This window comes from Salvelinus fontinalis, chromosome 21, assembly GCF_029448725.1.
Source record: "Salvelinus fontinalis isolate EN_2023a chromosome 21, ASM2944872v1, whole genome shotgun sequence".
NCBI lineage: Eukaryota > Metazoa > Chordata > Actinopteri > Salmoniformes > Salmonidae > Salvelinus > Salvelinus fontinalis.
The window spans coordinates 31,447,398-31,472,543 of NC_074685.1; the positions used below are offsets into that span (position 1 = coordinate 31,447,398).

Consider the following 25,146-nt stretch of genomic DNA (forward strand, 5'->3'; position numbering starts at 1 on the left):
GGCCACCCCTGTTCTCCCCTGCTCTCCCCTTCCCTCACCTCCTCTCCTCTTTGCTGCTCTCCCCTGCCCTCCCATCCTCTCCCCACTCTTCCCTTCTCTCCCCACACAGGCATATCTGATGACCCTGTCTCTGACAAACCAGCCCCCAGGGAGGCTCCCACACATAGATCCTTTTTTTCAGGCAATGGATCATGGGATGTCAGCTGGCAGGTAGGGCCAGGAATCCGCTGTGTAGTGCACCCTGGGAGCTGCTGGGAACAGAGAGGAGCGAGGTGAGGTGGGAGGGGGAGATGATGACCTGCTAGACTATACAGAGGTCAGTGAGGTCACCAAGACAGGATGTGCATCATTTTACCATTTCTCTAGACCAGGGATGGGAAACTGGCGGCCCGGACCCCTTTTTAAGGCCCTTGGATAAAAATACATCAAATAAAACTCAGTCGGTGACTCAACTTACTGTTGAGAATTAGAATAGTAGAATACACAAGGTGATATTTTGTTACGAATCCCGCCGAGGATGGTGCCTCTTCCCGTTCGGGCGGCGCTCGGCGGTCGTCGTCTCCGGTCTACTAGCTGCCACCGATCCCCTTTTCTGTTTTCCTTTGAGTTTGTCTAATTTGTTTCACCTGTTTTGTGTTTAGGTTAGGGGTTATTTAAACCCAGTTTGCCCGCTGACTTTTGTGCGGGCTTGTTTTTCTGTTTCGTGTTGGTGGTGTTCATGAGTGGATTTCTATGTTACATTTTTCCTTGGACTATATTTTTACGCGCCCTGTGTTTTGTGTGGCGTCGCCGAAGTATATGTTATTCCTAGAAGGAAATAAACATTCCACTTGTTAAAGTTATTCCTGCTCTCTGCACCTGACTCTTTTATTCCACCACTGGAAGTGTGACATATTTTGACATTTGGTTGTGCATCAGCAGTTTTTATCTTGTCATGTCAGTCACTCATAGTCACTAAATTAGCCCATGTCAGCTAACAATATTTAGATTGGTAAATTATTCTAGCGGCCAGCTTTCTAAAATTAGTAATCATGGTTGAAATACAGGCCGGTGAGCCCCCATTGATTTAGTTAGTCACTCTCACTCAGATATCATATTAAAAACTGCAAACATTTCTCTCCACCATATGGCAAAATGTATAGAATTTTCAGGAAATTAGCTGTAAAACACCTACTTTACCTCTCCGCCCATGGCAAAATGCGTAGAATTGCACGGGGGAGGGTTGTACGCAGACCCGAAAGCAACTACGGCCCCTCATGATGAGTTCAGGCTATTTTTTGTAGCCCCCACCCCCATCAAAGCTGCCCATCCCTGCTTTACATCATACAATGTACTTGATTTCAGAGGTTCAGGAATGGTCTCAAAGCATCCATCCATTCTACTCCCCTCCCTATAGCATCTGCCCTCTCGTCTTCTCCCTCCCATCTCTCCTCTGCATAGAGCGCAGCGTGGAGGCCTGCTGCTGTGGAATGAGGCAGAGGCCCATCATTATCAATCAGCCTGTTAAGAGGTAGAAACATATTAAGAGCTGCTCTCTGGATTCAAACTGGGCTCTCCAAGACAAATGGCGGCTTACATGGCAACACGGAACAAAATCAACACAACAAACTCCGTTTTCAAATCCCCAACTCTGTATTTCTCTTTTCTCAGTTATCTCAGTGTGTAACTCAACTTCCGTCTGCCAAGGAGTTGGAATGTGTAAGCGAATAGTGTTCATATTAAACAGATAAAACCTCCCACACAGCATTTAAAATATGCAGACACAAATAACAAGATAAGGACAAAACATCTGGTTTATAAAATACACTCCTATGATTCATTACAAATCTGTACGTCTGTCAGTTTCCCACATTAAAGATGGAGCCCTCTCAAACGTAAGAATAAACAGAAAGCCGGTAGATATAAGACATAGTGTAAATGAGTATGCTGCAACACAGAACCCTGGATGAAGATTGATACTGTCTTGTGTCCCATACCTCAGGCTAATCTTTCAACACCCTCAACCTTCCACCAGGAGACCTCTACGAGTTCTCCCTTCATCTGCTTAACGCAATTAGGAGAAAGGACTCTAATCCAGCGAGACATTCTTTTTCCTAACCCTCAAGTCAGTCCACATAGCTAACGGGTGAAAGAAATGAAGGAGAGGGGAGGAAGAGGAGGAGAGGAGGGTGTGTTCCTCTCCTCCTGCTGTGGTCGCTGGCATAGGCCTAGCCGCAGACAGGAGACAGATAGCAGGCATCAGAGCCATGGGAACGACAGAGCGGGAGGAAAGAGGAGAAAAACAAGGCCACACAGCAGGAGCATGAAGATGGAGGGGCTGGTAGAGGGGTGTGAAGAGATGCTGATTAGTGGAAAGGGGGAAAAATAATGTAAAGACTTTAACAACACAGCAGCTAAACACACACACACACACACACACACACACACACACACACACACACACACACACACACACACACACACACACACACACACACACACACACACACACACACACACACAGAGAGAGAACGGATTTTCATTGTGTTGCTGCCTGAGGGAGGCTGCTGCGCTTGTCGCTACATGTGCTGTGATCGAATCAAATTTCATTTGTCACATGCGCCGAATACAACAGGTGTAGACCTTACAGTGAAATGATTACTTACAAGCCCTTAACCAACAATGCAGTTAAGAAAAATAAGTGTTAAGTCAAAAATAGATAAGTAAAAAATAAAAATAACAAATAGTTAAAGAGCAGCAGTAAAATAACAGCAGCGAGGCTATATACAGGGGGTACCGGTACAGAGTCTGCTCCTCGCCAGTGGGCCAGCGGAGGGGGGCGATTAACGACAGCAGGCAGAGTATGTGTAAGTGTGTGTAAGGCCTGATCGTTACAATGGACAACTCGTGTAACACAATTACAGGGGCTTGCAGAGAAACTGCTAATGTGCATGCAGGCAACTCCGTCGGACGGATCAGGTATTGAGTTTTCTCTGTTTAATTCACTTTCCAGCGCACACACTGGGTGCATTAGTTCGATTAGACCAGGGGAGGCTGGGGGGAGCAGAGGGGAGGAGAGGGGTGGTGGGCGACAGACAGATTTGTTTAGCGCAGCTTGTCAATTGGAGTCCTGACCCTTACACTAAATGGCTGCTCATCCCATGGAAAAAAGGGGGAAGTGGGGGAACTAAACAAAGCCTCGACGTGATTGGTAAAGACAGGGCCATTTGCCATGGGAGATAACTAGTGACATGTTGTGGAGCCACACAATAACCACAATATCTAGCATGATGCCTCACCAATCAAACAGAGTGCTGCACGGGGCTTGAAAGCTCAGCAGTTATTTACATTGGGGAAATGACTGTAGTAATGTTGTTATTAACAGGTGGTAGCAATGGGACCTAACAATGCTCAGTGGCAGAGTTAGACAGGTAGGTACAGTGGAGAGATGAGCTGGACAATATCTGACAAGCCGTTAGGAAATGCCACCTTTAATCCAACAGATGGATGTGCTAGAGGTGTGTATCGTCTATAGTCCAGCCTACAACACCATTGTATCATTTTGAAATGATCAAATTCTAATCTGTATACGGCCTATATTTTTCCCATCCTCTTTCAGGGAAGTTATTCAGCTTACTAAAGAAGTGGAAAAACTGATTTAAAAAAAACAAAGTAAAAATGGCAAGCAATTATGTGGCAGAAGCTTTGAAAACCTCCCCAAAATGTGTGTCCTTGTAGAGCAATTACAGACTTTCTTCCCCAATGCTGAGACTATCCACCTCAGGGGAAGATAAGGAGTGTGGCACTAGTTAGAGTCATTATCAGCCCTCTCCCAGAGATCAGCAAAATAGAGCGGCAGTCTACTGCTGCCGCAAAAACAGCTCTGGATCCACAGCTTCTTAGCTTCTCCAGTAGCTAAGTGAAGAAGAAGAAGAAGAAGAAGAAGAAGAAGAAGAAGGGAGGGAAGGGGGGGGCTACGGTTTCCTGCGTAAACACCTCCCAACCATGTAAACACACATCACAACAGTATGGCCGCTGCAGCCCAGCCACGGGCTCGTAATCGTATCACTTAGTTTGAAAGGGGCCGGGAGGGTGGGGGGAAACCATTATTGCTGTTTGGCAGGTTATTTAATTAAAATGGCTGCCTTGCTCCCCTGAGATCACCCCTATACAAAAGCGCCACATTTTGGCCATGTTACTGGGGCAAGGCGAACAGATGTAATCTTGTAAGCATTTTTCTAAAGAACCCTGTCTGTTCCCCCTGACACTACACTTGCCCTCCGTCACCTCGCTCTCTCCACAAAGAGAAGAGGAAGCAAAAAAAGTGCATGATCCAAAGACAAAGAGAAAGAGAGAGAAGTAAAAATGAAGGGGTTGCTTAGACGTGACAGGAAGTGAAGAGGGGACGTGGTGCCGCTGATAGAGGTTAGACAGTTACATCCCCTCTGTGTGGCACATCCATCACGCTCTTCATCACTGTTGTCCTCCCTCTTGTTCACCAGATACCCACACTGTGTCTGTCTGTGTCAGCACTGTTTTAGACTGTCCACTCCGCTGACTATCCAGTTGACTATACAGGGGTGACCATTGACGCTCCCTGGATTTGACATGGACATTTCGGAAACGCTACACTACATTCTGTCAACAAACTACAGGAACAGAGCCCAAATGGAAGCTACAATATTAAATATTAGAGATTGTGTTTTCTCATGCCCTAGTCTCTCAGAATAAATCAATGGTGTAAACAAACTGGCAAAAAGACAAATGTGTGAGATTGTGTGAGGTACGCAACTTTTACTGGGGACTGGGGGACATGCCCCTCCACATTCTGAAATTGCATTGCTGTCCCCCCCAGATGTATCATTGGAATGTGATACAAAACGAGGCCCCCCCAGATGTATCATTGGAATGTAATACAAAACGAGGCCCCCCCAGATGTATCATTGGAATGTGATACAAAACGAGGCCCCCCCGGATGTATCATTGGAATGTGCTACAAAACGAGGCAACGGTGTGCTTTAGGACCATGAGGACGCCTCCTAGAGGTGGACTGGATCATTTTATTTATTTTTATGTCCCCCCCCACTTCTAAAACCAAAGTTGCGCCCCTGCTCCACATGACAGAAATACAAAAGGGTCCGGATTTCCATACCCAATCATTCCCAAGAAGACGAAGGGAAACAAACACACGCCTATGAGAGGGAGGAAGTAAAAGCAACCCAATCCCTACGAAAGATTAGTTCTTTCAACATTGTTGTGCTTGTTTACCAGACTTAAGGTTATTTCTATGAACAAAGCAGCCAACAAAGCAGCCCAGAATAGATGTGGTTAATGTGTCTGGATCCTGCTGGGTCCACGATGCGCTCGTCCTGTTCAAACTGCCTCTTAAAGCCACACAGCTTAGGAGAAGCGGCTGTGCTATCTCTGTCTCCTTCCTCTCCTCCTCCTTCTCCTCCTCTTTCTAGTCTTCCTCTCTGGCCTGTCTCTGTGCTTTTGTTGGCGGAGCCAGCGCTCGCTGGAGATGAACAATAAAACATCTTGCATGGAATAACAGCGATAAAACACAGAAAATGTAACCGCCGGAAAGCTAGTAGGTTTTTGCAGCCTTGTTGTAAAAACAAAAACATTATGATTTAGTAATGTGTTCCTTTGCAAATGAGAGGAGTAAGGGAATGTGGAGGGTAGGATTTATGCAAGCGGCTACCGAAGGAAACTCCTCAGGAGGTGTGATTTACATTTCAAGGTTTGAACCGTTCATACGGCAACCGTTGCCGTGGTCCGTGGCTTCCCCCTCCACCTCTCGGTGGTGCGGTGAGTAACCCCCCCAGCTCATACCTGCCAGCTCGGCTTACCCCGTGTCAGCCTAAAAACCTGGGAACCCCAAAGCTTTGTGTGTCACCAGTGAATTATCGGTTTCCGGTGCACATGTTACAGCATAGTTACAGCTACCCATTATGGTGTATCGGTTTCCACTGGCGAGCTGGATCTCTTACAGCTGTGTTACTGTATGGGGTCATGGTTTATAGGGGTCCGGGCTTACAGGAATGAGCCCGTCATCTCATTTCATATCAATCGTTTATTCCGTACACAAACCTCCTTCCTCTATAACAAACCTCTTTTCTATAACAATCAAGTGGGATGGATGGCTTGAGGCTTGTGAAAAATAACTGATACAAATCTACAGTAAAATTACATAAACATTGCTTGGAAACATTCCCACAACGTTTTATTTGTGTACGTTCCCGTACACTGCCTTTTAGCATTGCATAAAACCACATAACAGAAAGCCATCAGAAATGTCTTCCTCAGTCAGTCTAGACTCTATTTACAGTCCTCTTAGCCTTTGACCTTCAAAATAGCCATTTTGTTGTTCGTTTCTGTTCCGGCCTGATCATCACAACAACATTCATTATTCATCCTCTTCCTGCTCTCTGTTTGGTCAGCTACTTCTGGACTGTTTATCCCATTCTACCCTCTACCTACCTTAACTATTTACATACTTGCCTCAGAGTATGAATCAAAATATGTGCTGCGCAGAGATGATTGCTATAGGGTGCCTCTGTGTACCGACTCCCTGATGACCTACCATTTGAAAAAGTCATAGAATATTGCACCATCAGACTCAGAGCAAAGTGTTGTCCCAGTTCTGGTTCTGTGGGACCATTACAGCCCACACACACACGACCCTGACCTAATTTCCAGGTCTGTGAGTAATGATGTTTAACTTCCACCTAGCCCTTTATGTGCAGCTTTCTGTCACTTTCACGTCATCCCCATACTGCTATTCATTCCACTGGAATAAGTGGTACAAGAAGCGTCTCTCTGGGGCTATGGAGTAAAGAAACTCTCTGTCTATGAAGCCCTTAATTTGGCAGACAGTTTCAGATTTAACAGTAGTCTACACTTTGGGTCCTGACTGTGTGTCTGAGGAGACACACAGTACAAACAGCCTTTATCTAGCGAGCAGACATACTGTAACTTTATGAAAATGCGGTTCACAACGAGAATAAGTGAAGTCGTAAAGCAACCTTTCGCAATGGGGTTTCTGACTGGGCCCCATTTAAATGAGCCCCATTGAGCTTGGCCCAGTTTAACGGTGCCTGCCAGCTAGCTGCTCCTGCCACTGGGGACTGATCACAGAGATATGGCACACACACACGCACACAAACACATGCTGTACAAACACAGAAAGTGCTGACACCCAAGAGCCATTTTGAGCTGAGAAGTAATAGTGGAATTACAGTAACAAGCCCCAAACTGGAGAAAAGAGGTCAGAGTTTGGGGAGGGGGTCCATCACACACACACACACACACACACACACACACACACACACACACACACACACACACACACACACACACACACACACACACACACACACACACACACACACACAGATGCATTTAAACACATTAAAGGAATAAAACAATATGCAATATGGAGAGAATAAGCAGAGTAGCTTATTTGATGGTGATTTCCAGAGTCTCCACTAAAACGTGTAGAGCGCATTATTAAATCAAAACTAAAATAACAACCTTTCATAATTCCCATATAATTATAAATGACTACAACAGCATTTGACTTCTAGGCACCTATGCCTTTTGACACACACAGTCGTCACATTCCTTCTTTTATCTCAGTCAATAAGACGAGAGGGAGGAGAATCGATCAGATCACACACTCACCCACAACACTGCAAACCAATGGCAGAGGACTTTAATTTAGCACCTCACTGAACAGAGTAAGAAACAACAACATCACACATTGAATGGGGTCTTGGTCATAATGGCCTGCTCTGTTTAAAAGTCTGTTGGCAGCTCTGTAGATAACAGATGGAAGAAAAATGAGGGGAATTATAAGACATATTGATTTCCTGGGGATGAATGGCCTGGTATTCTCACAGATTTATCTAGAGAAGACTTTCCTCCCAGGGTCAGACTCTGTTACTATCGGACACACACACACACACACACACACACACACACACACACACACACACACACACACACACACACACACACACACACACACACACACACACACACACACACACACACACACACACACACACACGGTGTGTGAAGCATACAGAAGCCCAGACTTTATTTAGACAGGTCAGGGTTAAAGAGTGTGTGTGTGTGTGTGTCCCCGATAGTAACAGACTTTTAGCAGGGGGTCTCAGGGAAAATGGGTAAATGTTTAGCAGGACAGGTCTAGCAGTAATCTCTGTTTCTGCAGTGGTTAATGTTGTCCCGAACCAGCCTTAGGGATTTAGGGGTGAGACACAGAGCTGTTATTTCTTTAGATAACGCAGACACACCCTACAACACACACACTACCAGAAAATCCACTTACTCCTTCCTGGTAAGATTGGACAATTACATAGCTCTACCCTCAATCCCCATTACTGCACCCTCTGACTCGTTCAACATACAGCGCTATATTGGAGTTACTGTAAGACCATTCATTAGTGTAGGGGGAAGTAGAAGTAACATTGTCCTTCTAGCATCCCCAGTCTGCCTCCATTGAGCTCTAATGTAAACCAGAAACCATAACTCTGCTTGTGAGATCACAGAGCTGGGGTAGGAATGGAGGATGTCCCTCATTTAAGCCCCATAAAAACAAGGAGGCACAAACATTTATCTGTGCTGGCCTTTCATCAGGCGTTTTAAGAGCCCAGGAATAACAGAGAGGGAGATGCTGATAAACGTTAGACAGGAAACGCAGAGCGTGGGTCTCCTGATCTCATGTTTCCACTAAAAGGGCACTAGTCCCATATCTTCCTACCCCCATGTCTCCCTCCCCCCGTCCCCTTACCGCCTCAATTCTGATATACACTGAACCCCCCAAAAAACACAACATGCAACAATTTCAAAGATTTTGTTGAGTTACAGTTCATATAAGGAAATCAGTCAATTTAAATAAATTCATTAGGTCCTAATCTATGGAGTTCACATGACTGGGATTTTTTAAATCCTTCATTTAACTAGGCAAGTCAGTTATAAACGATTTCTTATTTACAATGACGGCCTACACCGGCCAAACCTGGACGACACTTGGCCAATTGTGCGCCGCCCTATGGGACTCCCAATCACAGACGGTTGGGATACAGCCTGGATTCAAACCAGGGTGTCTGTAGTGACACCTTTAACACTGAGATGCAGTGCCTTAGATCGCTGCGGCACTCTGGAGACCAAATTACAGATATGCATGTGTTGGTCACAGATACCTTAAATAAAAAGTAGGGGTGTGGATCAGAAAACCAGTCAGTATCTGGTGTGACCACCATTTGCCTCATGCAGTGCGACACATTTCCTTCGAATAGAGTTGATCAGGCTGTTGATTGTGGCCTGTGGAATGTTGTCCCACTCTTCTTCAATGGCTGTGCAAAGTTCCTGGATATTGCGGGAACAGGAACACGCTGTTGCACACGTCAATCCAGAGCATCCCAAACATGCTCAATGGGTGACATGTCTGGTGAATGTGCAGGCCATGGAAGAACTGGGCCATTTTCATCTCACAGGAATTTTGTACAGATCCTTGTGACATTGGGCCTGGATTATCATTCTGAAACATGAGGTGGCAGCGGATGAATGGCACGACAATGGGCCTCGGGATCTTGTCATGGTATCTCTGTGCATTCAAATTGCCATCGATAAAATGCAACTGTGTTCATTGTCTGTAGCTTATGCCTGCCCATACCATAACCCCACCGCCACCATGGGGCACTCTGTTCACAACGTTGACATCAGCAAACCGCCATTTGCCCGGTACAGTTGAAACCGGAATTCATCAATGAAGAGCACACTTCTCCAGCGTACCAGTGGCCATTCACAAAGTGCATTTGCCCACTGAAGTTGGTTACGACGCCGAACTGCAGTCTGGTCAAGACCCTGGTGAGTACGACGAGCACGCAGATGAGCCTCCCTGAAACGGTTCTCTGACAGTTTGTGCAGAAATTCCTTGGTTGTGCAAATCCACAATTTCATCAGCTACTCAAGTGGCTGGTCTCAGATGATCACGCAGGTGAAGAAGCTGGATGTGGAGGTCCTGGGCTGGCATGGTTACAAGTGGTCTGCGGTTGTGAGGCCGGTTGGACGTAATGCCAAATTCTCAAAAACGACATTAGAGGCGGCTTATGGTAGAGAAATTAACATTCAATTCTCTGGCAACAGCTTTGGTGGACATTCCTGCAGTCAGCATGCCAATTGCATGCTCCCTCAAAACTTGAGACATCTGTGGCATTGTATTTTGCGAGACAAAACTGTCCCTAGAGTGTCCTTTTATTGTCCCCAGCACAAGGTGTACCTGTGTAATGATCATGCTGCTTAATCAGTTTCTTGATATACCACACCAGTCAGCTGGATGGATTATCTTGGCAAAGGAGAAATGCTCACTAACAGGGATATAAACAAATGTGTGCACAAAATAAGCTTTTTGTGCATATGCAATATTTTTGGGAATCTTTTACTTCAGCTCATGAAACATGGTACCAACACTTTACTTGTTGCGTTTTATATTTTTGTTCAGCGTCCATACACCACAACACTACCAAGACCCATGCCTGGTGAATGTCCCTACAATTGAAAAGGATAAGGCCCAGACAACTCAGGAAATAACATGCTGGTGGGGCGTGACGATTTTATTACCGTACAAATATAATTATATGTCCAAGTTTACTACATCTTCCGTATCTGACGTAGTTTTTAAGCTTAACAAAATATCTGGCAGTAAGACACATGGCTTATATCATGGATTAATGCTGTTTCTATTCTTTGAGGGGTTCTAACATTGGATTGAGTGATGTTCTTCTCCTAGTGTTCCACAGTAAAAACAGCAAGCTTTAGCTGTCTGCACAGAAGACATCAGGTGACCGGATTAAAGGTTTAGCTTTGTCAATCATAGACGGCACATAGGCACAGATAGGAGCTCTCTGAAGAGGCATGATTTCCATAGCGGTTGTGTACAATACACTAGGATCCAGAGGATGCCTGCTCTGCTCCATACTGTGTGGTGGTGTTGGATTAGTCAACACACCCATCAGCTCAGACCAGCCACTTCCTGCTGCTGCTACTGGGAGCTATACCCAGGTCTTTGTCATCTGAACTGCATGACTTTAGGATGACTTTCTAACGACTTTCCACAGAAAGACGGTGCTGTAGTTTTCTCAAAAAGGTATGCTCACTACAGGCTTAGATTCTGTATCCTGTGGAGCTCGGGGTCTGAGGTGCACCGTAAGTATTCCCCTGCCACCTCTAGCTCTGTACAGTACTATAGCCTACTGTAGTGTACCTGCTGGGGCAAGGCAGCGCCAGGAGTCTGAAAGGAACACCATTAAAGGAACAGTGGGGAAATAACAGCCATATGACTGTTTGGTGCTCATCAGCACTTTGGGGCTTTTTATAGTGTCTGCCAGTGTGTAACATCCGTGTGCCAGCAGCATTCCAATTCAGTCCCAAATCCCTCTACTCTTACTCCGCCTATTTTGTGTCCTAATCCTCTTTAAAAGAAGGTAGACTAACATGCATAGCAAAAGGAGAGGATATCAGTTTGATTGCATGTCCTATTGTTGATGTCAGTTATAGTAGGCAGAAAGGGGTATTTCACCAGGTGAGTTATACCATGGCTCAAGAACTGTTATAAACATACAGGTACAGTACTTTCCATAGTGTGTGTTGGAGTATGATTGTTTGGGTTGAATCTATTGTATATTCCAAATTCCCTGTCAGTCAACTCATGAACAACCATCTGCAAATGTTAAAAGCGTACTTAGGGATGTTGGCAACGAGGTCGTGTATCTACTTCCCCAGAGTCAGTTGAACTTGTGGATACCATTTGTATGTCTCTGTGTCCAGTATGAAGGAAGTTAGAGGAAGTTTCGCGAGCCAATGCTAAGTCATTGCGCCAACACTAGTTAGCAATTGCGCTAGCGCTAGCTAGAAACTTATGTCAGAAATGCACACATAGATGTAAAAATTGTATCCACGAGTTCATCCGACTCTGGGGATGTAGATAAAAAATAATATCCCCTTAATAACAAAACAGTTACAAACCATACATCCGTGTCATGTTAACTCAGCCATGTAGCAGATCTGTGCTCAGTTGTGCTCGCTGCAATGCCAAACATGTAGTTTACGGCATGACAATGAATTACAAAAGTCTTGGATTAAGCACATACAGATTTAGATGGCTAGTCACATAACACAAAAAACATCAAATTCTGTAGCAACAAACAACATTGAGAGCACACTTAAGATCACATAAAATCCTGTATTTGACCTGTCCTGTCCCCTGGCTGCTCTCCTGTTAAGGGCATGGAAAGATGGAAAAGCAACAGGGTATTTGTGGTTGCACCCCAGTGGGCCCACAGGGAGAACAAAAGCCAAATTAAAGGGCAGAGGATAGAGTGTGTACTTGTACTCACTCAAGATGTGCCCTGTCAGTCTCTCTGCTTAAAAGGGCATGAGAAGGGCCACTTAACTGGAAATCACTTCTCCCTCGCTCTCTTTTTCTCTCCTTCTCCCTGTCTCTCCCTTTCCCTCTCTCCCTCTGATTCTCCATTTCTCTCCCCTCTGATAGTAATGAGCCTCTCCATGTGGAGTGGGGCCTGTAGTGTACCCTTGCACCACCTCTCCTCTCCTTGCCTGGGATCCTTTAGTATAATCACTGTGGTGTTAGCTGATTCACCCTCTGAATGTGAGATTACTGAGAATGTTAGCAGCCACCAACCACCTCAAATTGGGAGAGCCATTATCTGGTATTCACTCCAAAACAGAGGTGAGAGCACAGGTAACCATCAACATGATCATAACAGTCATCATCCCTTATCAAAGCTGGTAGCTGGGTTGATTAAGTACAGGAGCTCTTTTTTAATAACCATTTTTTTCAGTGACTGCATGTAGTCAAAAGGCAAAATGGGACACAGTACTCAGGCAATAGCAGTTGGACAGAGAGTTCGCTCACTGAGCGTCACTCCAAACCCTGAGCTCTCTAATGCACTGTGTCACTCCAAACCCTGAGCTCTCTAATGCACTGTGTCACTCCAAACACTGAGCTCTCTAATGCACTGTGTCACTCCAAACCCTGAGCTCTCTAATGCACTGTGTCACTCCAAACCCTGAGCTCTCTAATGCACTGTGTCACTCCAAACCCTGAGCTCTCTAATGCACTGTGTCACTCCAAACACTGAGCTCTCTAATGCACTGTGTCACTCCAAACCCTGAGCTCTCTAATGCACTGTGTCACTCCAAACACTGAGCTCTCTAATGCACTGTGTCACTCCAAACCCTGAGCTCTCTAATGCACTGTGTCACTCCAAACACTGAGCTCTCTAATGCACTGTGTCACTCCAAACCCTGAGCTCTCTAATGCACTGTGTCACTCCAAACACTGAGCTCTCTAATGCACTGTGTCACTCCAAACCCTGAGCTCTCTAATGCACTGTGTCACTCCAAACCCTGAGCTCTCTAATGCACTGTGTCACTCCAAACACTGAGCTCTCTAATGCACTGTGTCACTCCAAACACTGAGCTCTCTAATGCACTGTGTCACTCCAAACACTGAGCTCTCTAATGCACTGTGTCACTCCAAACCCTGAGCTCTCTAATGCACTGTGTCACTCCAAACACTGAGCTCTCTAATGCACTGTGTCACTCCAAACACTGAGCTCTGGTCAAATCAAAGGTGCACGCACACACACAGGCACACACACACAGGCACACGCACGCACACACACGCGCACGCACACACACACACACACACACACTGGCACACACACACAGGCACACACCACACACACACACACACACACACACACACACACACACACACACACACACACACACACACACACACACACACACACACACACACACACACACACACACACACACACACACACACACAGGCACACACACAAGCACACACACACACACAGGCACACACACAAGCACACACACAGGCACACATTATGCACAACACTTCAGCTGTGTGTATGTGATGTGAATGGGAGGCTTTCTGCTCTCTGGGTGGTATTGAAGAGGAGTATCCGTTGTGCTGAAACAGAGGTCAGCCATTCTGGCACAGGCCTGCTTGTCAAGTGCTGCTACTTGTGCTGGGCCCTGCTAATGCACTGCTAATAGAAGCGAATCTTGCACGGTGACGCTCCCCTGTAGTTTAGAGTGTCACACTGCAGAGTGATTAATGACACTTTCCTCTCATCTTCTCTCTAACCCCGTCATCTCCTCCTCGTATCTCTCCCTCTCGTCGTCTCTCTCCCTCTCGACTCCCTGTCCTCTTTGACTCTCACCCTCTCCAATCTTCCTCTCCAGTCTGCCTTTCCTCTCTCCTCTCTACTGTATCTCTCTGCTCCCTGCCTCCCTCCCTCCGCCTCTCCTTTCTTTTGTATCTCAGAGAATAAGGCAGATGACAGAGAATGTTGGGAGTCGTTATTGTGCCCATGATACAGTATCTAGCCGTATCCGCACAGCTGGAGATATCCAGATTCAACAGCACTGCTGCACACACATCAGGCCCAATAACAGTCATATATACCCTTTTCCCTTCAACAAAAATAGAAAGTGATGTCAGGTGTGGGGACACAAACTCAGCAGCCTCTTTTCACAGTAATTATCACCCTAAACCACACTCACACTCCGTCTGGAGTAGAGCCAACAAGCACCATGTTTTTCTGACATCATCCGCCTGAGGAAAAGGCTCCAGAAGGCCATTTCTGATGACATACACAGCGTTGGTTGTTGCCCTTTGCCATCAGCTATGTTGCATATGTTACTGAGTCTCACTTTCCCTCAATGAAATATGGGCCTGAAAGTATTAACTGCATAATCTTGTCACCTTCTGGGCATTGCCAAACGGTCTTAGCGCTAACTAATTCGCTAGCATTCCTCCACAGGTACAATGTGCTCATTGTGTGTACAGGCGGCATTTGTGAAATGACTGCAGTGGCTGTAACCTTAGCAGCTCGGCTGGGACCATAGTTGTCAGCCAATTGGGGAAACGTTTAGAGTAATAATGACAGCAACAACATTCTCACTTACCCCGTTTTTTTAAACACACTGTGATCAATCTCGAAATACGAGTGTGTGTGTGTGTGTGTAAGCACGTTGTGTGTGTGTGTGCCTCTGCGTATGTGGTTACATCTCCATCCTAAGTTTCCCTTCACTTAAAAAAATAACAAACTCTTATACTGTCTGGTAGTTTGAACAATATTTTTTAAAGAGACCATTTGCTTTTCTCTCCGAAAACAAAGCTCAGAGGACACAATATAGAGAGAGGGGGAAGAGAAGAGAGAGAGAGGGGGGGGGGGAAGAGAGAGGGGATAGAGGGAGAGAGAGAGCACTGGGGGGGGTGTAGTATGAAGTATTGGGAGGAAAGTTGTGGAAAAAGTGGCTAAAGGCTGTGTCCACAGACTCCCTAGGTTGGGTTTGGTTAGATTGGGTTTGCCTCTGTGTCTGAAGCTGCAGCGTCTGAAGATGACAGAGAGGCTTAGTTGGCATCACACTGCTCTTCATTATGAAACAGCTTATCTCATGTATCAAATAGGCCTGTCATTTAAGTAAAAATGTACTTAAATCGTGTTAACACATTTGACTTTTAGTTCAATATATTGTGTAATTCCATACCGGAGTGACAGCAGGGTGGGTGTACTTGCTGGGATGTATTTGAAGTAGGCTTAGACATTGATTTAGATATGCACTGTTTGGAGAACGATCAAAGATAAACCTTCTCTTCCACTGCCTCTTCTCTCTCATCCTTAGCTCATCTGCATATTCAGACAGTCACATAGCCCAGATCTGCTCCTAAATACGCACACAGGCACACACACACACACACGCACACACACACACACCTGCTGCTGTGCGAATGGATGATGGTGTGGACGCCTGCCCCTTCTTCAAGATTGACAATCAAGCTACTGTCCCTGAATTGGAAAGCATTTGGCTGCTGGCTGGCTAACCCCATATCTCAATTCCTGCTTTGTAAAGAGTTCGGTAGGTTAAAAAGCTATCTTCTTTAACCCCCGTTCCCTGATAGCTAGCCAGCTATCCTACTCTCTCTCTCTCTCTGCTGCAAACAAGCTAGGTGGATTACCTTGTCAAGAGTACAAGTTCAAACATAGACTAATAAGAAGCAGAGCCAGTTTAAATTCACCATGAGGAGCTACCATTCCGAGAGTCCGTCTCATACTATCTGTGTCACAACCGGCTTTGTTCAGGAGTACCATAGGGCGGCGCACAATTGGCCCAGCGTCGTCCGGGTTAGGTGAGGGTTTGGCCGGGGTGGCTTTAGTTGGTGCATCGCAATCTAGCGACTCCTTGTGGTGGGCCGGGCGCCTGCAGGCTGACCTCGGTCGTCAGTTGAACAGTGTTTCATCCGACACATTGGTGAGGCTGGCTTCCTGGTTAAGCGGGCGGGTGTTAAGAAGCACGGTTTGGCGGGTCATGTTTCGGAGTACGCACGACTCGACCTCTGCCTCCCGAGCCCGTTGGGGGAGTTGCAGCGATGAGACAAGATCGAAATTGTGGAGAAAAATGGGGGTAATTTTTAAAATTTAAATTACATTAAAAATAGAAAAGTCTGTTGCCGGGTAAGTGAGACACTAATCACCAACCGGGTGAGTCCTTTTGAGCTGAAGAGACTCTCCAGTGGAAATTTGCACAGGCAGCTCATCAGTGCACAAAGAAGGCAGGGCCATTAATTACCCCCAAACAATGTTCTCCAGGCTTATCGACTTCTTAATGGACAGGGAACGACCTGGTTCGTGTTCCCACTCCAGTCAACGACACGACCCTCTCCGGGGTTCTGGAATGGCCATTATGTCATCCCAGCCCTGCCCTTTAGAAACCAGAGCTGTTTTTCCTTCTCCGTTTTTCTCCTTTGCTCATTCCTCATTAACTATGTAGGAGTCACTGTGATGCTGTGGCTGAGGCTGAGGCCCGGGACTGAGAGCTGGGGCAGGATCTATGGCTGGGAGCTGGGGCAGGGGTTGGGGCCAGGACAGACTGAATTGGGTTGCTGACAGACCCTTTTCCCTGTATGGATCATCTGAAATTATGGTTTTAGGGCTGCAATTTGAGATTGCAGGGGACTCTTGGACTGATCCAGAGCATGAAGGGCGAAAGCGTGACTTCCAAATTACTCATTAAATTGTTGGGAAAACATTATTTCCTCCTCCAGCTGGGTCTGTGTTAATAAAGCCCTTAGTTCTGACATAGAACATTTGAAAAATCCTCACACCATTACTTCCATTGTTACATTATGTGTGTGTGAATGTGTTTGGGATATTCACAATGCATCTATGGTAAGAAAGAGGCCACCCACCTGCCTCCTGAGAAAAACACACACACACAGGAATGCACATTCAACACACCCTAGGGGATGGGTTTTTGCCTTTTTTTGTATGACAGACAATCCAGCTCAGTTGGGAATGGATTTGGTAAATGGGTTTTGGTGTTCGACGCTGTCTGCATGCTGTTTGAGATTTGACTGCTATTTTCTATTTGACAACACCTTAACTAAAATAAAAAACATCCTTCAATATACTGTAATAAAATGGCAGCATGCAGGATAATAATGAAGAAGGATACAAGCCTAAACAAAACAAAAATCAGAACCTACTGGAATTAAAAACATTCAACCGTTGAAACGTTATACTGTATGTAACCAATAAAGCCTTCCAATAATATTGTTGACCAATGACTCTAGCCTCAGCGTTGTGGGCCTACCACTGTTCAGACAGCTGCAAGGGAATAACCAAGGACAACAGATGTGAGAAGAGCAACTCTCCTGATGGATGAGGCAGTGGCCTATGACCCTGAACTTTACCATCAGTTCAACAAGTGTGAGAGATGGAAGAAAGAGAGAATAATGGAAGGAAGAGGAAAATGAAGGGCGATGAAAATCCACAACAACAGGCGACAACTATACTTCATTATGAAAGTCTATGAGTGCATTAAAATCCAATGTTGAGATTGATCTAACTCATTGTTGCAAAAAGCTGACAAAAAGGACAGAATGAAATTTACCGGGGGGACGGTTGTCAAACGTTTCGTTTTGTTTTGGGGAGGGTTGTGTGATTTTTGATTGGGCACAGGGGAGGGTAATGCGTTTTGTTCGCAGGTTTTACTATATAATGTCTTCCATCCTAGCTAAATGTCCTCATCTGCTTGTATGTACCTCCCTTATATCAAGGTGTTTTGGTACTTCCCTTATGCACTACGCATTTCTGCGCTAGCTTTTACTATACCCCAGGTCAATATAGTCCAGTCTGTCTATCCTGCCCTCTATCCACCAGGCATAGCGACAATAGTGCTAGGTGGATTGTTTGTCCAGATCTGCAATAGGCTGACTAGCAATCATTCCACACATCAAGTCAGTGTGGCCAGGTGCATCATTGAACATGAAAGAACAGTGAAGACGTGACACACAGCTCAAACAGCTCCTCTATTGATCTTGTTTAGGGACAACATAATGATCCCACATAGACTAGCCTACAATGCCACAATACAATGAATACTTGCATTATTGTTTTCAAGTGAGTACAAAATTCTACTCTCGGCTGCAGTGAATATGTCATTTGAATAACGGCGCAAAAGCCCTGTGATTTGAATGTTTCATTCCATTTGGATCAGTTGCGGGTCTACACTCGACAGTTTAGAAGGTCTAGAAAGAGCAGTCTGGCTGTATTTTTACTTCTGCTACTGAGATGCGCTGTCTGTTGCAGATCATCATTCTCGCTAGTCGTCCAATAGCAATGTAGCTTCATATGCTCCCAACAGGCCCAGTTATTCAGATATATAAAATAGAATTCCAGCGTCCTCAAAATGACTTGACGTTAACCAGGTTTCCATCCAACCTTTTTAAGCGAGCAAAGTACATGTCGGATCTTTTTTTTTTATGTCATCACGGGAAAGCATGCAGTTTATTAGGCTACAGAGGAAATAAGTTATGAGGGACTTCACGGGGTGGTAAAAGTGCACGGTCATCGTGATGCTCCTTTCCAATAAATATTGAGGGTCTTGTTCAGGTGATGTATTCTGCCGTTTGACAAATAAAAGAATATTGCACTCATCATGCAGTAGGCTATACCCGCACTGTATCTGTCAGCTGTTGGCTAGAGAGCAGGTGTCAACACCAGAGTGGGTACATTCCCTATACCTACGCAACATTTTTTGTGACAAAACCATCAGCAGGCCTAGAGTTGAAAATGCCATGGAAACTCATTTAACTTTTATTTTTTTATTCAGTATGGGAATTTAATACCAAAATACATTTTTTATGTGCACTATGTATTTATGCCCAGACTTTTATCCACAACAAGTCAATTTGACGGAAACAACTCTGATGGGAATTTCTTTAACATTCACATGAAAATCAATTGGATGGAAACCTAGCTATATACACCCTAAAGACTCTGGCAAGTGCGCTAGCCCAGTTTCATTGATAATGCCTGCACATCATGGTTCACCAGCAGCCCCAAACATCTAAAGACCAAGCAAAACAAGAATTGTACTTAAACTCCCCCCTCATACTCATCTGGAGATCGAGCAGTTTTTTGTCTGCATCTCTGTAATGTGTCTATCTATGTAATAGAGCCCCACATTGGAGGTGTCATAATACCCATAAAACCTAGCAGTAAAACAGGGAAATGGTTACAATCGTTTTTCCACCGTTCATTTTTCCCCACATGGGATTTTAGAAACACTTAAAATAAGCACTGTGCTTCGTGTAGGCTTACCCTGGCGTGACGTTTTCATAACCATGTTAATCTCTCTCGGACATGGTGACTTTTATCAATATATTCGGCTCTATTTAGTCTCAGACTCAAAAATGCTAATTAGCATCAAAGTAGAAATGCAAAACTCCAAACCCCTGCAAGCTCTTGCACCTCATTGGTAGCTGACACCTTTACTAACAGGTATTGTGTCAATTTAAAACGTGCACAACACAGTTCACAGAATTGTCAATTTAAAGAAATGTTGCCAATTTATTAATTACTACATTTAGCTAATGTCTGATAGTTAATCCAGAGATTCTTACCTTTGCCTCGATTTGACTGTCTCACCCAGATCATCATGGCATTTGTTGTTCTTTAGCAGCTAATTAGCATTTCATTTTTGGGGGGTAAATACAGGCGAATATATTGATAAGAGTCACCTTGACCTAGAGAGATTTGCACGGTTATCAAAACGTCAGTACTGGGTAAGCCGGACTCTTACTATGGTACTCCATAGTATATGTACAGTATGTGGTATTATGTGCCTTCATACCCCTTGACTTATTCAACTTTTTGTGTTACAGCCTGAATTCAAAATTGATTAAATAGATTTTTTGTTTTCTCATCTAAACACAATACCCCATAATAGCAAAGTGAAAACATGTTATTTATTTATTTTTTGAAAAGATCTAATTGACATAAGTATTCAAGTCAAAACTGTAACTCACTACTCAGGCACATTCACTGTCTTCTTGGTAAGCAACTCCAGTGTAGATTTGTCCTTGTGTTTTAGGTTATTGTCCTGCTGAAAGGTGAATTCATCTCCCAGTGTCTGGTGGAAAACAGACTGAACAAAGTTTTCCTCTAGGATTTTGCCTGTGCTTAGCTCCATTCCGTTTCTTTTTTATCCTGAAAAACTCCCCAGATCTTAACGATTACAAATGTACCCATAACATGATGCACTATGCTAGAAAATATGGACAGTGGTATCCAGCAATGTGTTGTATTTTTGGATTTGCCTCAAACATAACACTTTGTATTCAGGACTTGTTGCAAACAGGATGCATGTTATGGAATATTTTTTATTCTTTCCTTCTTTTCAAACTGTCAATTAGGTTAGTATTGTGGAGTAACTACAATGTTGTTGATCCATCCTCAGTTTTCTCCTATCACAACCATTCAACTCTGTAACTGTTTTAAAGTCACCATTGGCCTCATGGTGAAATCCCTGAGCGGTTTCTGTCCTCTCCGGGAACTGAGTTAGGAAGGACTCCTGTATCTTTGTTGTGACTGGGTGTATTGATACACCATCCAAATGGCAATTAATAACAACACCATGCTCAAAGGGATATTCAATGTCTGCCTTTTATACCTTTACCCATCTACCAATAGGTGCCCTTCTTTGTGAGGCATTGGAAAACCTCCCAGGTCTTTGTGGTTGAATCTGTGTTTGAAATTAACTGCCCGACTGAGGGACCTTACAGATAATTGTATGTGTGGGGTGCAGAGGTGAGGAAGTCATTCAAAAATAATGTTAAACACTATTATTGCACACAGAATGAGTCCATGCAACTTACTATGTGATTTTTTTAGGACATTTTTCCTCCTTACCTTATTTATGCTTGCCATAACAAAGGGGTTGAATACTTACTGACTCAAGACATTTCAGCGTTTCATTTTTTAGTAAATTTGTAAACATTTGTAAAAACATTATTCCACTGACATTATGGGGTATTGTGTGTCGGCCAGTGGCAAAAAAATCTAAATGTAATAAATCTTTTATTCAAACAGTAACAACAAAATGTCGAAAAAGTTGAGGGGTTTGAATACTTTCTGAAGGCACTGTATTTATGTACAAAACAATAGGGACCGCAATGGAAATAAGTTCCCAACTTCAGAGTGCAATCCCAGTCACTTGTAAAAATACTTGTACTGTGTGTAAATATATGGATTTTTTTAACTGACAAATAAAACCAATCAATCCAAACTGTGCCATTTGATGAAACACCAAAAAGTTGAATGACATTTGGATACTGGGTAAGCCTACAAGGTAGAAAGGGATGTATTTTCTGTTTGTCAAGATTGACATAGTCTATTTATTGTTGTGTTGAAAACACAAACCATGATATTGAAGTGCTCTAAGTCGGTAAGGTTTGTTTGTTGGTTGTGTGGTGCATTGGCACAGAAACTTATTGGTGGAAAATGTGGTGTATATATTTTATATAATTATAAATATGGCATAAAAATAAAAAAAATCTGATTTCCCCCTAGCTGATCATTGTCTGCAGCCGACTCTGATTGTAGTGTAATGAAACAGGCAGGGAGGGTGAGCTTGTCTGTGGTGGTCGGTGAGAACCCTCAACCTTCTGGCCTGTAGCCCTGAGTAGCATCGCCTGCACCACAAATCATGCTGAGGTGGGAAAGTCTATATCCACGTTTATTAACACAGGGCCGCTACAGTTATTTGTGGTATTAAACATGATTTTGAGTTAACTCTATGAGGGGGGAGGGTGTGCAGTTTATTTTAAATGTTGGGGAGACAGGTGCATTTCTTTTGACACCTTAAGTTGGACCAATAAATTTCGAACTGTCCCTTAAGTGTATGATGAAATATAAGCAAGCCTCCACGGGCAGTTATTAAATTTAATTTTGCTAATTGGGTTAGAGTAAACGTAATTTAAACGAAATATTTTCAATTGCTGTATAAGGCCTAGGCCACTATGTAAAATGCCGGAGAAGCTTATTTTTGTATGTCTCGATATAAGACATCCCGCGCACTTTGATCCGCACGCACAGTTGAAGTCAACTGCGTGTTTGTGTGTGTGTGTGCGTGTGTGTGTGTGCAGCGTGAGAGAGAGAGATAGTCTAAAGAAACATATTGTGACTACGATGACTCAGGTGTAGCTTGCTAATCTTTCGTTTATATAACATTAAAAAAAACGATTAAAAGTATCTTAAAATTGAGCAAAATGGCTATGGTCAGGTCTGTTAACACAGAAGCAACGGCTTTATTGAAGTTGTGTCCTTTTAACGCATAGCCTTACACTTAGGTAATAAACACATTTGAAAAACGTCGATATCCACCACATTCCAGTAGTCGATATGGAAGAAACATTAATTGACTGTGTAAATATCCCAGAGCGCACAATAGTACAGCTGTGACTATATGTTTCACTCTATAAGGTATGCGACTCTGGGATTCTTCTATTTTGTTGGCCAGAAATTGACAAGTCTAGGCTATTCATTTATGATGTCCGCGAACTATGATTTTCTGTTGTTGCAAAAATCCAGCACAAATCTTCGACTTTGGCCATCCGCAAAACACTCGAGCGCTGGTGCTTTTTTCTGCATGCAGGTATGAATTCGATAGCTTACCTTGAGCAGCTCCGATATCCACGAGGGCAATTAGCAAAACGAAAGATATGGTGATCATCTGCCGTAAGTATCCTGTGACTCCTCTTCTTCCACTTCTTGCAGTTTGTACACTATACCCCATGATGAGGAGTCCAAAAACTCCGCGATGAGGCAAGTCCAATGGCTATCAAATGCTGTTTCAATGACCTACTGCCTTGCAGCAGCTGCAATTGAAATCTTTAGGAGTCTCACACTTGACGAATAGAAGGGGGAGGTAGAACAAGGGGGGATGGATAGAGAATGAACAAATTCCAGGACTTCGGTGAAACAGTTTTGAAATATGACAGATATTAAATTGTCTTATGAGAAGCGAGCACCGCCCTCAGTCATATGAAGGTATGCGTGAAAACCTTTGAAATTACCGTTTGCTCTGTTCACTTTTAATGCTTAACGTGTCTAGCTGACTACCTGGGCCGATGTCTGGTTGATATGAAGTTCATGTTCCGAATCAGAAAATTCACAAAAGTCCTCCGTAACTGCCGCTACCACGCTCCGCACTCCGTCTAGCGACAGTATACAACCTCAGTACCGCGCCTAGCGCTCTACTGATGGAATTGAATCGGACAAGGCTCCGTCTCTGTACCATGCTACTTCAACCAATCCAAATACGACCGACTCCTGTCTGTGGCGGCCATATCAAAACCCGGCTTGGAGCCTTGGAATGGATGTTATTTATCGAGTATAAAGTGGTGAAGAGGAGAAGCTCCATATCCGGAAGTAATTAGGCCATTCATAGTAGCCATTGACGCTATGTAGAGTAGTTTTTTTTTAGGTTAAGGATACAAGACTGTGGACATATCTGACTGTGTTGGCAAAACCACTACATATCCCATCGAGCCAAGTGGGGAGAGGCTGCCTGTTGTCACAGTTGACAATGATGCCGAAGATACCTTGAACCAGTCATGACTATTCAAAAAACACTAAATAATTTTCAAGTTTCTTTCCAGGTAATTTCTTAGTTACATGATTGCATAACTAGCAAAGGAGTTTTGAATTTGAGGGTGTAGTATTTATGAAGTTTGGGAATGAGGATGAAAACTAGCATAGCTTAGCTAGCCAGCTAGTTTAGCCAGGGAAAACTTGGTAATAAAACAAGCTTGAGACAGGATATAGCTGTGCGCACTAGGCTAATTCAGGAGACAGGTTGGAGTTTTTATGCCCTGATATCAGGAGCTGGCGGCAAAAAGTTTGATTAAACAATTCAGACGGAAACGAATACATCAGTTCACAAATATTTAAGGAGAACGAATCGACATGCAATCCCGAAATCAGCTGTAACTGTCAATAGTAAAACAAAGCTTAAAATGATGATTGAGTGAACCTGAATCCAGAAAATGAATGGTGAAGTCGCTTCCGATAAGCATTAGTCAATTATTTCCCTTGCTATGATGGTTAAAAGGGGCAATCAGCAGTTGCTACATCCATTCTTGGACTTATATAAATGCATGATAATATGTGCCCATTGATTCTTGAAGAATATAACTTATAAATTCCTCATGAGCTTAATTCAACTGTAGTACCCCATCAGAACCCAAAGTATAAGCTTGTATCACTCCAATGTTTGTAAACAAAGTAAATGTAAACAAACACTGTACAGCCTAAAAACATGTTTAAAAACTATAATTGTGATATCATGGATGGTTAGTCCTTGCATCCATAGCTATCTATGAATTTGAGAGTGGTTATATTTCTCCATCCCCATTCCTCAGCTTTTTACGAAACCGTAGCAGGAAGGACACTTTGTTATTATTTAAACTCCTGATTGCCGCTTTAAGTCGAACCCTCTTCCAAAATTACACCAAAATATAAACAAATAGGTAAGGCTATATTGAAAAGAATAGCCAGTAGACAGTGAAATTGTTGGTTATGTAGCAGTAGCCTATAATCGATTAGCTCAGAATTGAAATATAAGGTTTTTAACACTGATATTCTACCCTAAAGTAACTATAATTTTAATCTGTCTATTACAATATATTTTGTAAAGGATGTTTGAGCAAGCATATTGCTTGCTGAGCAA

General features: G+C 43.9%; 1 protein-coding gene across 3 annotated transcripts in view; it reads right to left on the reverse strand.

The window, feature by feature from the left end:
* The window catches only part of LOC129818648 (netrin receptor UNC5C-like), a 190,196-nt gene extending 166,424 nt beyond the window's left edge, over positions 1-23,772 (reverse strand). For 2 of the 3 annotated variants that reach the window (XM_055874752.1, XM_055874751.1), the window contains exon 1: positions 23,091-23,771. In XM_055874752.1, the coding sequence (XP_055730727.1) occupies positions 23,091-23,211 (121 nt within the window). In that variant the 5' untranslated portion in view covers positions 23,212-23,771. Of the gene's footprint in view, positions 1-23,090 lie in introns of all 3 variants that reach the window. The other variant, XM_055874750.1, reaches the window with a different exon arrangement.
* Positions 23,773-25,146: the final 1,374 nt, after the last annotated feature.